This window comes from Oryctolagus cuniculus, chromosome 3 (genome assembly GCF_964237555.1).
Source record: "Oryctolagus cuniculus chromosome 3, mOryCun1.1, whole genome shotgun sequence".
Classification (NCBI taxonomy): Eukaryota; Metazoa; Chordata; class Mammalia; order Lagomorpha; family Leporidae; genus Oryctolagus; species Oryctolagus cuniculus.
Window position 1 is genome coordinate 181228881 of NC_091434.1, and position 16817 is coordinate 181245697.

At 46.7% G+C, this 16817-nt stretch overlaps 2 gene segments (V, D, J or C); both read right to left on the minus strand.

Annotated features, from left to right (window-relative positions):
- Positions 1-7514: 7514 nt before the first annotated feature.
- Positions 7515-8605, minus strand: LOC138848888 (T cell receptor beta variable 20-1-like). The segment is given in 2 exon segments: positions 7515-7834; positions 8542-8605. Coding segments are annotated over 2 exon segments (384 nt in total).
- A 6846-nt stretch (positions 8606-15451) lies between these two features.
- LOC138848889 (T cell receptor beta variable 16-like) lies at positions 15452-15808 on the minus strand. The segment is given in 1 exon segment: positions 15452-15808. A coding segment is annotated over 1 exon segment (357 nt).
- Positions 15809-16817: the final 1009 nt, after the last annotated feature.

A 16817-nucleotide genomic window follows, 5' to 3' on the forward strand; every position in this document is an offset into this window, starting at 1 on the left:
GCTCTCTCTCTCTCAATTGATCTTCGAAATAAGTAAACTCAAAAGACACACAGAGGAACTTTTGCTAAAATTTGTAACTGTCATGGTAATCATGAGTATACAGTTTTTTCAAATCTCATTGAAATGTACACTTGAAGTAGGTGCATTTTACTTCATCAATTTTATGAATCAGTAAAGCTGCTTTTACATATTACATGATTGGCATGTTCCTGAGACAGGAGTTGCTGAGAACTTCCGCAAGGTGGAAGGCAGGTATGACAAGCTCAAGTAAGGAAATGGGCTGGATCACAGGTTCAGGGTCCACGTGAAAGACACAGCTGATGTGCTCATCATCCTTACTCCTGAGTGCACAGACCCCCAGGTGAACAGCACAGAACGATCTACTTTCTAAACATTATTAGAGTCACAGAAGAGTAAGAGAGACAGAGAGAGGTGTCCTGGTGTACTTGCCTGGTATCCTGTGCCCTGAGAACTGTGATCCCCTTGGTTGCCTTATTCCCCAATTCTCTGTGTTTCTCCTGCCGTCCTCTATTTTAAACAATCCTAACTTCCTACCTAGAACTGTCATTTACATTTTTCCTTCAGACCTATGCTCTTCAATTTCGTTTCTGGTGTTTTCTACCAACCGAATGCACCTCTCATTTCCTGAGCTGGGTGCAGGCTGAGTTTGTGTTCAAAGGAAAGTGAACTTTGAGCACTGTGGATTGGCTGCTGGCACAGAAATACAGGGCCGAGTCCTCTAGTTCAGTGGACTGGATCTCCACGCTGCAGGGCGAGTTTGTGGGACATTGAGCTGAAAATCGCTCATTGATCATTTCTGTTTTGTCCAGAATTTCTTTATCCTGGAAGTAAACCAAAAACTTGAGTTCCTCTTCTGGCTTCTTACGATACCAATAAACACTTCTATGTCCTTTTGCAGGGACACAGTCCATCTTTGCTGTCTGTGCCTTTCCCTTGAGCAGATGTCTGGGAGTCTGGGTGACCTCTGTGTCCATGGAGCCTGTGGAGGGAGGAGACAGAAGCTGGAGGAGAAGCCCCTGAGGGAGCCTGGGAGAGCAGCCACAGGAGGCTGAGCAGCCCGTGGGACTGGCATGCACTGGTGCAGAGCAGGGCCTCACCTGCTCCCCAGAGACACAGGGCCCCCCAGCAGAGCAGACTGAGGCGCATGGTGTGTGCAGGAGGAGAGGAGTGGCAGGGGGCTCTTCCTGCAAGGCTTTCTCCTCCCAGCAGTCACCTCCCTGTGATGTCCTCACTCCCATGGGCTTCACCCTTGCCCTGCACATGGGCCACGTCATGTCATAGGCTGTGGGAGGGTAGGCTGTGCTGTATCTAGTGAAGAGAACCGATTTGAATTTTAGCCCACATTCATTTTCTTCTAAGACTCACTCTTTCACTCTTTTTGTAAGAAGTATTTTAATAAAGTCTTTCTGTAATAAAATCCTTTTATAATGTTATATATTTATTGGCTTTTAACAATGTTATTTTGTCCCTCCCCTTCTATCTCAGATAATGAATCATTCAACTCAGTTTGTAGAATGCATGAATTTCAAGATTTGGTAGTGCTAAACTAATTGTTTACTTCCACTTTCTATACACTGCCACCATATGCACCATACACTGTCACTCCTCCCAAGACATGGTTTACCTTTATAGGGTCCCAGTGTTAACTGCCCTTTGCCAACATTTCTTTTTGAAAAGTTATAATTGTTCTTTATGTATTCTAGATACCCCACCTTGGTCATCTATATGTGTTATTGAAACCTTTGCAATTTGTTGTTTATGTTTTCACTTTCCTTGTGATGTTTCTCTTGAGTTTCTTAATTTAGTAAACTTCATCATTCTTTTCTTGCAAGTGTGCTTTTTAAATGATTTGTATGAAGTTCTCCCCCATAGCACAAGTTCATAGAGAAACACTCCTCTGTGTATGTGTGTGTGCACATACACATTTTAACCAAAATCTGTAACATTTTGAATCTGCATTTAAGCATTTAATCCATTTTGGCTTAGGCTGTGAGGAAGGGTTTAAATTTATCTTTCCTTGTGTGGGTAATGGCTTGTTCCAGGATAACTTATTGGATACCAAGTCGTCCTCATATATCAGCAATGACAGCTCTACCCTCTGTCAAATTTCTATATATACATGGGCTTGTTTTTCTTCTACCATTACTTCCCAGTGAGCTATTTATTTCTGCCTGTTTCGTTATCCTAAATATTGAAGTAATTTGACAATTGACAGGAGAATTCACCTCATTTTACACTTCTATCTTGCCTGTTCTTTTACTTTGTTTCCATTTGTATTTTAGATTTTTTGTCAAATCTCATGGGAACCTATCTTTTGTGGTTTTGATTAATGTCTTCATGACTACACAGATGGTCTTGCAGATGGAAGTCGTCCTCCCTATACCAGAAGGAAAGCACCATTCATATCAAGGGCGAGACATGGTGGTTGGATGAAATTGGACAAAAAGTCCTTGTTAAGCTAACCTTTATTCTCCAGGTCTCTCTGTATCCCACCAACTACCTAGTCCAACCCAATTGTGTCTTGTCATGGTTTCTCAAGTCACTGCTTTGTCCAATTCAGGATATAAATATTCAATTTTGACTGCATATTGGGTCTTTGTTCCCTTTGGGGGCCCCAGTGTTGTGTGAAATCTTTATTAAATAAATTTGCCTATGAATCTCCTGTTACTCTGCTTAATTCCCTTTTTTTGAAGATTAACTTATTTATTTGAAATGGAGGGAGGGAGGGGGAGAGAGAGAGAGAGAGAGAGAGAGAGAGAGAGAGAGAATCTTCCATCTGCTGGTTCAGATCCAAAAGGCCACAATAGCCCAATAGCCACAGCATAGCCAGGCTGAAGCTGGAAGCCAAGAACTCGATCTTGGTCTCTCAAATGGCTGGCAGGGCTCTCTCCCAGGGGCATTAGCAGGGGAGGGAACTGGATTGGAAGCAGAGCAGCCGGGGACTCTAACCTGTGCTCCAACATGGGATGGCAGCTTGTAAGTGGTGGCTTAATTCATTGGGCCACAATGTCAGCCCCTAATCTGTTTAATTCTAAGGCCCAGAGGAGAACACTCAGGAAATAGAGGTATGTTTTTGCCTCCCCTGCTCAGTCCATTATTCACACTGCAGCCAAGGTGACATGTGCTTATCTGATTACTACAGGAATAAGACGTTTAAAACCTCAATGGTTTCTACTCAACTTTATGTTCAACCCTGGTTCATTCACTTTGGTTTATAAAGTCTTGACTGGTGTGAAATCTTCCTACCCCAGTCTCATCGCCCCCCCTCTGATCTGTTCCTGCCATACTGCTGACTTCCTTCCATTCATAGAACACACCCTGGTTCTTTCCTGTTTCTTAAATGTGCTTCTGTTAGTTTCTTTACCCCCAGTCCCACTTAATTAATTCTGGCTCATCTTGGTGTACAGTATCAAGGAAAAATATTTAACATTTTTTTCTCCTAACATTTCTTAATAGGATAATAAGCATTAATATATGATTTCAGGGCTGCAGACATTCAAGGATTTAGTCACAGTTCATCTTTATTAGGTAAAACAAAGAATCTGAACTATCTTTTAAAAATAGTACCAGTAAGTGGATTACAGATAATAGGCACTCAAATGTAAGGGGTAAAGCTGCTGCCTGGGAAGCCGAATCCCATGAAGGTACTGGTTTGTGTCCTGGCTGATCTACTTCCTATCCAGCCCGTGATAATGGCCTGGGAAAAGCAGGGGAGGATGGCCAAGTGTTGGGGCCCCTGATACCGCGTGGGAGACCCAGATGAAGCTCCTGGCTCCTGGCTTTGACTGGGCTCAGCCTTTGCTGGGGATGAACCAGTGGATGGAAGATTCTCTCTCTCTCTCTCTCTCTCTGTAATTCTGACTTCAAATAAATAAACACATCTTTAAAACAATAAATAGAATAAAATAAATAGCCACACATAGACAAGTAATGACTGTGTTATGAGCCACAGAACAAGATTAATAAGATCTCATGCATTTCCCGTCTTCTGATACACAGGCAACAGTTTCTCCTCACATAAACCTAGGGTTTGAATCACTGGGTCATGGGATACAGGACTGCTCAGCTATGTGGGAGAATGGAGAGCCATTTCCAAATGGTTTTGTGAACTAAATGGAGTGCCCAGAATGAAATGGGACGGCAGGGCCCTGAGATGGGCCATCGGCTGTGCTGTGAGGGGGCCTGGCAGTTACGTTAGTGCCACCTCTCCCCTCCCAGTTGAGGCACACGGGCTCCAGCCACACAGAGCAAAACTGGATGAAAAGGTCAGCCTGATGTCCCAGGCATGTGATAGGAAGACAAGTCACCACCCAGCGGCTGTCTCCTCCTGTGTATGGGCCACACAGGGATGCGAGTACATGATGCAGCCCCTTGTAATCTGTGACCTCACTTGACATTTGCCACAAGATGCGCTCTCCTCTTACTACAGAACAACAAGATGAATCTTAACTAAATTTGTCTCATAGACCTGATTTTCTACATGTACTCAGTGAAGAAAGGCATAAAACCTAGGTCCTTACAACAACAACAAAACAGGTGGAGCAGTGTGTTCAGGGGATAACTGACACTGTGTGCCTGGGCTAAGTCCTCCTCCAGCTCTTAGTAAACTCTGTGCATTTTGCAGCTCAACAAGACTGTGTCACTCTGCCCCCACCAGGAACTTCTAAGTGCTCCTGTGGATCTGAACTCACACTAACACTTCTGAACTTCCATTTCAACAACAAAATGGATTGAAAAGGATCTGTCATGGTATCTTGCTTCACATTTTCCTGATCACAAGTGAAGCCAAAATAGCTCTTCAGATGCTTGTCGATCACTATGTTTCTTTATTACGATATCTTACTTTCTTTTGCTCATTTTCTTTTTTTTAAAAGGTTTTTTTTAAACTTTTATTTAATGAATATAAATTTCCAAAGTACGATTTATGGATTACAATGGCTTCCCCCCCATACCATCCCTCCCACCCACAACCCTCCCCTTTCCCACTCCCTCTCCCCTTCCATTCACATCAAGATTCATTTTCGATTATCTTAATATACAGAAGATCAGCTTAGTATACATTAAGTAAGGATTTCAACAGTTTGCTCTCACACAGAAACATAAAGTGAAAAATAATAGATGATTTTTTTTAAATGATGATGAAATCAGAGCAGACCTATTGTCATGTTTAATCCCAGTGACAGTCAAGTTGGGAGTTGATAATTTCTTTCTTTTTTTTTTTTTTTTACAGAGGATCAGTTTAGTATGCATTAAGTAAAGATTTCAACAGTTTGCACCCCCATAGAAACACAAAGTGAAATATATTGTTTGAGTACTCGTTATAGCATTAAATCTCAATGCACAGCACATTAAGGACAGAGATCCTACATGAGGAGTAAGTGCACAGTGACTCCTGTTGTTGACTTTACCAATTGACACTCCTGTCTATGGCATCAGTAATCTCCCTATGCTCCAGTCATGAGTTTCCAAGGCTATGGAAGCCCTCTGAGTTCTCCGATTCTTATCTTGTTTAGACAAGGTCATAGTCAAAGTGGAGGTTCTCTCCTCCCTTCAGAGAAAGGTACCTCCTTCTTTGATGACCCATTCTTTCCACTGGGATCTCACTCACAGAGATCTTTTGCCAGAGTGTCTTGGCTTTCCATGCCTGAAATACTCTCATGGGCTTTTCAGCCAGATCCGAATGGCTTTAGGGCTGATTCTGAGGCCAGAGTGCTATTTAGGACATCTGCCATTCTATGAGTCTGCTGAGTATCTCACTTCCCATGTTGGATCACTCTCCTCTTTATTTATTCTATTGGTTAGTGTTAGCAGGTACTAGACTTGTTTATGTGCTCATTTTCTACTGGGTTAATCCGACGTGTCGTCAGCGTAGTCCTTTGGTGTCTCCTGTGAAGGGCTTTTTCTCAATGGCCTACCTTCCTTGCGCCACTAATTGCCTTGTATCTTCCAGCAGAAGTTTCTAGTCCAGCCGACCAGCCCTGCTGTCTGAGTCCTTCCGCACAGGTTCTCCGTCTTCTCTTCCTGTGGCACCGTTCACAGCCACCTCCTCTGCAGATGATCTTGTCTCAGGTGTGGAGAGGGGCTCTTCTGTCCTGTTCCCTACTCTCACCTGCCCGTTCATCGAAGTTCTGTGGAAGGCATCGTCAAACTCTTTTGTGAGTAGCTCTCTGCCTGGCTGGTCACCATCCTCTCATCTCAGGGGCATAGCATGGCGACAAGATTATGCTGGATAGCTCTGCAGAGCCACACACCAAGGCTGATCACAGAAAACACATGGTGATCCTCAGAAGTGTCTTCAGAGCTACCTGGAAGATAAAGCGTAGCTTTATCCAAGAACATATGACGAACACGTGGCAGGGTCAGGGCAGACAGCCGGGATTTATCCCTGTCAGGGATTTTCCGACGGCAGGTGGGCACTTTTCAGGCCCAATTCTGTTCCCCTTCTGCTAGGCATACAGTGGACCTCCTCCACACCCCACAGCCAGAATCTCTCCTCTCCTCTCCTCTCCTCTCCCCTCCTCTCCCCTCCTCTCCCCTCCTCTCCTCTCCTCTCCTCTCCTCTCCCTTTCCCTCCCTTCCCCTCCTCTCCTCTCCCTCCCCTCCTATCCTCTCCTCTCCCTTCCCTTCTCCTCCTCTCCTCTCCCTTCCCCTCCCCTTCCCTCCCCTCCTCTCCCTCCCCTCCTATCCTCTCCTCTCCCTTCCCTTCTCCTCCTCTCCTCTCCTCTCCTCTCCCCTCCCCTCCCCTCCTCTCCCTTCCCCTCCCCTCCCTTCCCCTCCTTTCCCCTCCCCTCCCCTCCTTTCCTAACCTCTCCCTTCCCCTCCCCTCCCCTCCTCTCCCCTTCCCTCCCCTCCCCTCCTCTCCCTTCCCCTCCCCTTCCCTTCCCCTCCCCTTCCCTTCCCCTCCCTTGCCCTCCCCTCCCCCCCTCCCTTCCTCTCCACTCCTTTCCCCTCCCCTCCCCTCACTTCCTCTCCTCTCCCTTCCCCTCCCCTCCTCTACTCTCCCCTCCCCTCCCCTCCTCTCCCTTCCCCTCCCCTTCCCTTCCCCTCCCTTGCCCTCCCCTCCCCTCCCTTCCTCTCCTTCCTTTCCCCTCCCCTCCCCTCCCTTCCTCTCCTCTCCCTTCCCCTCCCCTCCCCTCCTCTCCCCTTCCCTCCCCTCCCCTTCTCTCCCTTCCCCTCTCCTCTCCCTTCCCCTCTCCTCTCCTCCTCTCTCCTCCCCTCCCCTTCTCTCCCTTCCCCCCCTCCCCTCCTCTCCTCTCCTTTCCCCTCCCCTCCCCTCCCCTCCTATTCTCTCCTCTCCCCTCCCTTCCCCTCCCCTCCCTTCCTCTCCTCTCCCTTCTCTCCCTATTTCTCCCCTCCCCCCCCCACACACTCAGATGTTTCAATTTGAGAAGCTGTGGTTTCCATTCTCACAGCTCCTTCCACCCAGCTCCCGGGCACTGGTGTGTGGGGAGGAGCCGAGCGGCCACCACAGGTTCTTGCCGAGGTCTCAGATCTCAGCCCAGCGCCGTGTCACTGGCTCCACAGAAGTAGAAGCCGATGTCTTCAGGCTGTGTGTTTGTCACCTCCAGACTTGAGTAGCTTAGGTTTGGATGGTTGATGGGAAACTTGGCTTTGGTAAAACCCTGTTCATAGGCAGCGTCGGAGCCCTGATTGGAAGTTGCCATCAGCATGAAGCTCTGTTTCGGCAGCTGACGGTACCACAACACGGTTACGGCCTGCAGACCCACAGAACGGCACTCGATCCTCACAGAGGCTCCGCTCTGACAGACAGCCCTGCTGGGGTTTTGCAGGACCAGAGCACCGAGCCCAGAGCCTGCGGAAACAGAGGTCAGAGAGCAGGAAGGGGACAACGTGAGCAGGGTCAGACACAGCCTCAGCCTCGCTCCCGCTCCTTCCTCCTGGTTGCTGGAGAATTCCGTCTGCTTAGTGCATGCTTCCTCTCACACCCTAGGGGTTCCTCAGCCCCATCTTCACTGACTGGTGACTCCCACCCTGTACCCCTAGGAAGAAGGGGCTCTCCATGTCCTGTGATCAGCATAAACAATCTACAGTGCCCAGCCAGTCCTTCATTCCTGCACACACACACACACACACACACACACGGGCTCCCCGGTGTAACAGGGCTCCTACCAGGCCCCAGAAGCAGCAGAAGCGTTAGCATCTTCAGGGGCGGCCTCACAATGGTAGGACAGCGCACTCCCTTCCTCTTCCAGTCCCGGGAGTGGGGCACCTGATCATAGAACATGCAGGATGCCCTCATCTGCCCCCTGCTGGTGCTCCTCGCCATTGATGTGGGATGTGTTCCTCTCCCTGACAGAAGCAAGCTTGCTGAAGAAGATCTGAGTCTTCCCCATCCAGCTTACGCGCTCAGACCCAGAACATGGAGATGACACGTGAGAGCGTCTGTGCAGAAGGGCCTGTTCTGGAGACTGAATGACATTCACGTCAGTTTTTTGCTTCTGCGCAGTGTCCAAGGCAATCGCAACAAGACAACTCAGCTCTGTCAATCACTAGACTTACAGGTTGACATCCCCAGACATGTCAGCAATGCCAGGCCATAGTCACGATGAAGACGTTTCCTCATGTTCTCAAGGAGATGTTGGTCTCAGGATAATCCCATTTGTATGTTGATGGACTTAGTTACAAAAATTCTAAAAATGGGGGCTGGCACTGTGGAATAGTGGATAAAGCCACTGCCTGCAGTGCCAGCACCCCATATGGGCACCAGTTCTAGTCCTGGCTGCTCCACTCCGATCCAGCTCTCTGCTATGGCCAAGAAAAGCAGTAGAAGATGGCCCAGGTTCTTGGGCCCCTGTACTCACATGGGAGACCCAGAAGAAGCTCCTGGCTCCTGGCTTCAGATCAGCCCAGCTCTGGCTATTGCAGCCATTTGGGGAGTGAACCAGCAGATGGAAGACCCCTCTCTTTCTACCTCTACATCTGCCTCTCTGTAGCTCTTCCTTTTAAATGAATAAAAAATAGTTTTAAAAAGTCTAAAAATGTATTTATTTAGCATACATGTTCCTATATAAGTCACTGGGAAGGTTTTGAGGAAAATTTAATTCAAGTTATCAAAGTTATTTTACTGTAATGAAGATCAGGTGATGTATTGGCAAATGGAAACATTCTAGTAGGAGTAAAGAATCATTTCTGCTCTGAACATGCTGGGATAATTACTTCAATGGACCAATCTTGGAAATACATAATAATAAAAAAGAGCCAAAAATCTTGTTCTTGCTCTTGTATTACATGAGAGAGATGGGGATCCTGTCCACCTGTTCACTCATGAAATGCCTGTAACATATTTGGTCTGGATCAGACCAACCCTGAGAGGTGGTAGCAGTCTAAGCTATCCATGTGGTTGGCAGGGACCCAACTGCTCGAGCCACCACTGATGCCTCCTAGGTTCTGCATTGTCAGGAAGCTGGAGTTGGGAGCCAGCTAGATATATTTAAGACGTGTTTATATTTAAAAGTCAGAGTTACAGAGACAGAGGTGGAAACAGAGAGAAACAGAGATATATATAGAGAGATTTTATCTGCTGGTTCACTCTCCACATGGCCACATTGGCTGGTGTGGGCTAGGTTAAGCCAGGAGCCAAGAGCTTCATCTGGGTCCCTCATGAGTGTGACAGGGGCCAAGCACTTGGGCCCATCTTTGCTGCTTTCCCAGGCCATTAGCAGGCAGCTGGATCAGAAGTGGAGCAGCTGAGACAGGAACCATCTGCCTACAGGTTGCAGGCATCACAGCCGGTGGCGTAAGCTGCTCTGCCACAACACCAGCCTAGGAGCCAGGTATTGAACTGGTATTATGATATGGGATGCGTGTGTCTTTAATGGATAGGCCAACTGCCCCTCTTAGTGAACTCTATTTTAAATAACATTTTGAAGTTCACAACAAAATTAAGCAGAGTGAGTTCTCACATCCCTTCTGCGGCCCCCTTCCCTGCCTCCCTGATACTGACCTTCCATTAAGACTGCAGACCTGGTGGGTGTGGCTACAAGGGGAGCCAGAACAGTAGCTGGCTCACTCCGAGTCCTGTGCTTGGGTTAGAACACACCCCTTAATTCTGCAGCTCACAGGTTTATTTTCAGAAGCAAAATGAGCCTCATCTCGATGTGTACCCCCTCTGATTTCCAAGGTGTGTGAAATGTGTGAGTGAGCGTGTCTCACTTTAGAGCAGAAAAGCACTGACACTTAGGAGTTTCTGTGGGAAATGAGGCTGACACGTTGAGCTACAGTTTGGTTGCTGGTGGTCACTGCTTCCTGGTGCAACAGGCTGAGGCAGAGAATTCAACAGAGACACAAGAGGAAATTGGAACTGAAGTTAAACCTTGTAAGAATGTATTTTAGTAAGAAAATTCTTTATGAGAGTTTAACAAGTACATTCATGATATTTCTATGGAAACAAATGGGACAAACGTACCCAAATTTTTAATGGTAAAAACTGAGGTAGTACTGAAGAAAATTAATAAAAACCTCCAATTGCGATGCAACTCCGAGCTAATGTGTGAGATGTAGCAGGTGGTACCTCGCGTGTCTGAGTGCCTCTCACCATTCTAGGAGATCAGATGGAGTCCCTGGCTCTTGGCTCCAGATCTGCTGAACTCTGGCTGCTGGAGCCATTTGAGTAGTGAATCAGCAGATGGAAGATCTGTTTGTCTCTGCCTTTCAAATCAATTAAGTAATCCATCAATAAATCTAATTAAGAAACCCAAAGATCTCAGAGAAGAGACACATGAGAACGCATGGAGAGTATCTAACTGATTGTCAGAGCAGCCACATGAGTATAAAATTTGTCAAACTGCATCATTGTTTCCATTGAAAGTAGATGCATCTTACTTCATGGATCGTATGGCTCAAACAGTTGCTTTAATAACTGCATGGTGGGAGTTTCCACGGGGCAGGCACTGCTGAGAGATTCTGCTGAGTCTCAGGGCAGGTACATCTCTATGAAGCAGTCGCTACCCCTGAATGTGGGACTGCATCCAGGTGAAGGAACTGTACTGGGTCACAGGTCCATGGTCAGTGTAAAAGATAGGGCTGTTGTGGTCATCAGCCTTACTCCTGAATGCACGGTTTTCCTAGGTGAAAAGAACAGAATTATACATTCTAATAAAGACTGTTAGAAAAGAGAGAGAGAGAGAGAGAGAGAGAGAGAGAGAGAGAGAGAGAGATATCCTGGAATACCTTACTGGTGTTCTGTACCCTGGGAACTGTGAGCACCTTGGTAGTCTTCCTTCCCCATTCATACCACATTCTGCTCACCTAGAGTTGTCATCTAGTTTGTTCTCTTCAGATTTATGACAGTTATTGTGTTTCTGGTGTTTTATAATAGCCGAATGGACCACTCATTTCCTGAGCTGGGTGCAGGCTGAGTTTGTGTTCAAAGGAAAGCGAACTTTGAGCCTGTGGATTGGCTGCTGGCACAGAAATACAGGGCCGAGTCCTCTAGTTCAGTGGACTGGATCTCCACGCTGCAGCGTGAGTTTGTGGGACATTGGGCTGAAATATGCTTATTGATCATATCTGTTTTCTCAATAATTTCTTTATCCTGGAAGTACACCAAAAACTTGAGTTCCTCTTCTGGCTTCTTACGATACCAACAAACATTTATGTGTCCTTTTGCAGGGACACAGTCCATCTTTGCTGTCTGTGCCTTTCCCTTGAGCAGATGTCTGGGAGTCTGGGTGACCTCTGTGTCCATGGAGCCTGTGGAGGGAGGAGACAGAAGCTGGAGGAGAAGCCCCTGAGGGAGCCTGGGAGAGCAGCCACAGCAGGCTGAGCAGCCCGTGGGACTGGCATGCGCTGGTGCAGAGCAGGGCCTCACCTGCTCCCCAGAGACACAGGGCCCCCCAGCAGAGCAGACTGAGGCGCATGGTGTGTGCAGGAGGAGAGGAGTGGCAGGGGGCTCTTCCTGTAAGGCTTTCTCCTCCCAGCAGTCACCTCCCTGTGACGTCCTCACTCCCATGGGCTTCACCCTTGCCCTGCACGTGGGCCATGCACATGTGTCAGGCTGTGGGAGGGGAGGGTATGTTTTAACTTATGAGGACAACTGGTGAGAATTGTTGCCTACTTTGATTATCTTTTTTGACTTATTCTCACTCTATTTGTAATGAAAATCGTTTTCATGTTGTTCATTTTTTTGCTGGTTAACATTGCTATTTTGTCTCTTTCTTTCTCTCCCTGGCCATGAATCATACACTTAAGTGTATGGTATGCAAAGACTGCACACTATCTTTGTACTAAAAAAACACCTTGTATGTACATTTTCTGTTAACAATTTGAAGCACACTGTACCAATCATAATCACAGAGCAGTACTTTACATTTAGGAATTAAATATTGAACTACCAGAAAACATGCTGTGCATAAAAGAAATAATGAAATTGATGTCTCTGTGGATTAAAAGAGAAATTGTCACATTGGTTTTGTAGTCTGTGTTATACTTAGAGATGCCATTTTTCTTACTTCGTCTTGTCCAGGTAATCATATTCCAGTGATAATTTTTGTCATTCTTTTTCATTTGAGAGAGACAGAGATTCATTTCAAAAGTTATGCATGGTTCTGGACCAGATCAAAGTTTGGGACGAATTCCAGGCCTCCCATGTGGGTTGCAGGGATCCACGCACTTGAGCCATCACTGATGCCTCCCAGGGTCTGTGTAGCAGGAAGCTGGAGTCAGGAGGCAGATCCTGAATCCAGATCCTCTGGTGGGGATGCATGCATCGTTATTGCAATAAACTGCAGTTTTCACATCCCATTTTGAACTTGAGCATCAGTGGCAAAGTGCCCTCGTATCTCTGTTGCTCTCCTGCATTGACCTCCAGTGTTATCAGTCTGCAGAGTGCTGGAGGCAGCCTGCAGGGGTAGCGAGTGCAGAATGAAGACGGGGCAAGCAGAGCTGATGCATCCAGTTCTGTGCTCTATGTTTGGTGTTGAAATGTTGACTACACCCTTTAATTTTTTGTCACAGGTTTATCTATTTATTTATATTTTGACAGTCAGAGTGGACAGTGAGAGAGAGAGACAGGGAGAAAGGTCTTCCTTTATCATTTGTTCACCCTCGATGGCCGCTGTGGCCAGCGCACTGTGGCCGGTGCACCGTATGGATCCATGGCAGGAGCGAGGTTCTTCTCCTGGTCTCCCATGGGGTGCAGGGCCCAAGACTTGGGCAATCCTCAACTGCAGTCCCGGGCCACTGCACAGAGCTGGCCTGGAAGAAGGGCAACCGGGACCGAATCTGGCACCCTGACCGGGACTAGACCTGGTGTGCCGGAGGATTAGCCTAGTTAGCCGCAGCGGCCCGTCACATGTTTCTTTTTAGAAACAAGTATGCTGCGTGTTACGGTGCACATTGCAGTGTTACCCAATGTTTCAGAAGTGTGTGAATGTAGGTATTTAGAGCACAAGGGTACTAGGACTCAGGTGGTTCTCCTGGGACGAGGGACTGATATTGTGAGCTCCCACGTGGTGCTGCGGCTATGGCCTTAGGTGGAATATGCTGAGACAGCCTCAACGAGTGAGGCATTGGGAACCGATGTGCACATTGGAAAATAGATTTTAGCAAGGACATCCCTCGTGAGTGTTTAGGAAGACCTTCAATTCCAATCCACCTCCATGATCACGTGCTGGGAGGTGGTAGATGGTGGCTCAAGTACTTGAACCTGAGAATTGTGGCTCCTGACGTTAGCAGGGCCCAGACCTAGCTGTTGTGGCCATTTAGGGAGTGACCCAGCAGATGCAAAATTTCTCTCGCGTGTGCTCCCTCTCTCTCTTTCTCACACACACTCTATTTCTCTTTCCCTCATTTACCCTTTTAATAAAAAATTAGATAAATAAATAAACAAAACCTTTTTCAAAAACCCAATACCTCAGTAAAAACGCACAGAGGAGCTGTTGGGGAAATCTGTAATTGATTGCCATGGCAGTCACATGCGTTTAAAATTCAGTGAAATGGACAGTTACAATACACACATTTTATCATATTTATCATATGACTCAATGACGTTGCTTTAAAAATTGCTTACCACGGGATTCCAATTCAATCCCATCAAGGTGGCATGTACCAATGCCATCTCACTAGTCCCAGTGACCAATTTCTGTTCACAATTGATGGTAATGAAAGGACTAAGAGCCAAAGGGAGCACATAAACAAGACTTGTGTCTGCAAATGCTAGCTGATAGAATCGAAAAGGGAGAGAACGATCCAACATGGGAAGTGAGATACACAGCAGACCCATAGAATGGCAGATGTCCTAAACAGCACTCTGGCCTCAGAATCAGCCCTTAAGGCATGCAGATATGTCTGAAAAGCCCATGAGAGTATTACAGGCATGGAAAGCAAAAACACTCTGGCAAAAAAACAAACAAACAAACAAACAAACAAAAAACATAACAACAACAACAACAACAACAACTAAATGAAAGATGTGAGATCCCAGTGAAAAGAGCAGGTCATCAAAGAAGGAGGACCTTTCTCTGAAGCGAGGAGAGAACTTCTACTTTGACTATGAGCTTGTCTAAATATGATCAGAGTCGGTGAACTCAAAAGGCTTCCATAGCCTTGGCGACTCATGACAAGAGCCTAGGGTGATTACCGATGCCATAAACAAGAGTGTCAATTTGTTAAGTCAACAGGAGTCACTGTGTACTTACTCCTCATGTAGGATCTCAGTCCTTAATGTGCTGTACATTGAGATTTAATGCTATAACTAGTACTCAAACAGTATTTTTCACTTTATGTTTCTGTGTGGGAGCAAACTGTTGAAATCTTTACTTAATGTATGCTAAACTGATCTTCTGTATATAAAGAGAATTGAAAATGAATCTTGAGGTGAATGGAAGTGGGAGGGAGAGGGAAAGGGGAGGGTTTCGGGTGGGAGGGAAGTTATGGGGGGGGGGGAAGCCATTGTAATCCATAAGCTGCACTTTGGAAATTTATATTCATTAAATAAAAGTTAAACAAAATTGCTTGATGGGAGTATTCCAGGGGAGAGGAGATGCTGAGAGCTCCGCTAAGGTTCCAGGGCATTGGACAGCTGTGAGAAGCGGTCATGAAACCCTTTAAGAAGGCTTGGGTCCAGGTCAGTATGTGCTGGATGCCAGGTCAGGGCCCACGGGCTCATCATCCTTACTGTGAACCCCTGGGTTCCCCAGGTGAGAAGCATAGAATGATGTATGTTACAAGGATTGTTACAATCCAGAAACAGAAGACAGCCTTGTGCTGGTATACCTTGTGTGCTTTTCTGTACCTGGCAACATCACCCTCTTTTTTGCCTGCATTTGCTTTCCTTGAATTTCTGTTCCCATCCTCTGTTGTAACCACTCCTTACGTCTCACATAGGGCTGTTATTTACAACTTTTTTTCCTTCAGACAAATGCTCTTACAAGTAGCGTTTCTGGTGTTTTCTACCAACCGAATGCACCTCTCATTTCCTGCGCTGGGTGCAGGCTGAGTTTGTGTTCAAAGGAAAGTGAACTTTGAGCACTGTGGATTGGCTGCTGGCACAGAAATACAGGGCCGAGTCCTCTAATTCAGTGGACTGGATCTCCACGCTGCAGGGTGAGTTTGTGGGACATTGAGCTGAAAATCGCTCATTGATCACTTCTGTTTTCTCAATAATTTCTTCATTCTGGAAGTAAACCAAAAACTTGAGTTCCTCTTCTGGCTTCTTACGATACCAATAGACATGAATATGTCCTTTTGCAGGGACACAGTCCATCTTTGCTGTCTGTGCCTTTCCCTTGAGCAGATGTCTGGGAGTCTGGGTGACCTCTGTGTCCATGGAGCCTGTGGAGGGAGGAGACAGAAGCTGGAGCAGAAGCCCCTGAGGGAGCCTGGGAGAGCAGCCACAGGAGGCTGAGCTGACAGTGGGACTGGCATAGGCTGGTGCAGAGCAGGGCCTCACCTGCTCCCCAGAGACACAGGGCCCCCCAGCAGAGCAGACTGAGGCGCATGGTGTGTGCAGGAGGAGAGCAGTGGCAGGGGGCTCTTCCTGCAAGGCTTTCTCCTCCCAGCAGTCACCTCCCTGTGACGTCCTCACTCCCATGGGCTTCAGCTTTGCCCTGCACGTGGGCCACACACGTGTCCTAGGCTGTGGGAGGGGAGGGTGTGTTTTAACTTATGAGCACAACTGGTGTGATTCTAGCCCATTTCCTCCTTCATGTATTGAAATCTTTCACTTTTTTGCATTAAAGCCATTTTCATGTCATTTATTTCTTAGCTTTGCAATATTGCTATTTTGTTTCCTTCTTTCCCTCTGATGTCATCAGTTATACAGTTGTAGGCAGAGTATACATAGCTTTCAAAATCTCTTTGTGTTGTGGTAAACTTCTTTTCCTTTTTAAAGATTTATTTATTGATTTGAAAGTCAGAGTTACAGATAGAGAGGGAGAGACCAAGAGAGAGATCTTCCATTCATGGGTTCACTCCCAAATGCTCAATAGCCAGGACTGGGCCAGGCCGAAGCGAGGAGTCCGGAGCTTCATCTGTTCTCGCACATGGGTGGCAGGGGTCCCTGCACTTGGGCCATCTTCTGCTGCTTTTCACAGGTCATTGAAAGAGAGCTGGATCAGAAGTGGAGCAGTTGGCACACAAACCAGCACCCATATGGGATGCAGGAGTCACAGGTAGAAGCTTGATGTGCTATACCTCAAAGCTGGCCCCTTAAATAAATATCTTTGATGCCCATTTTCTATTAAGTATTGTAAGTATGATGCACCAGCCATAGAGTCTACTACATTTACAAAAATTACATATCAGCTACTTTACATTAAGATTTAAGTATTGGTGGC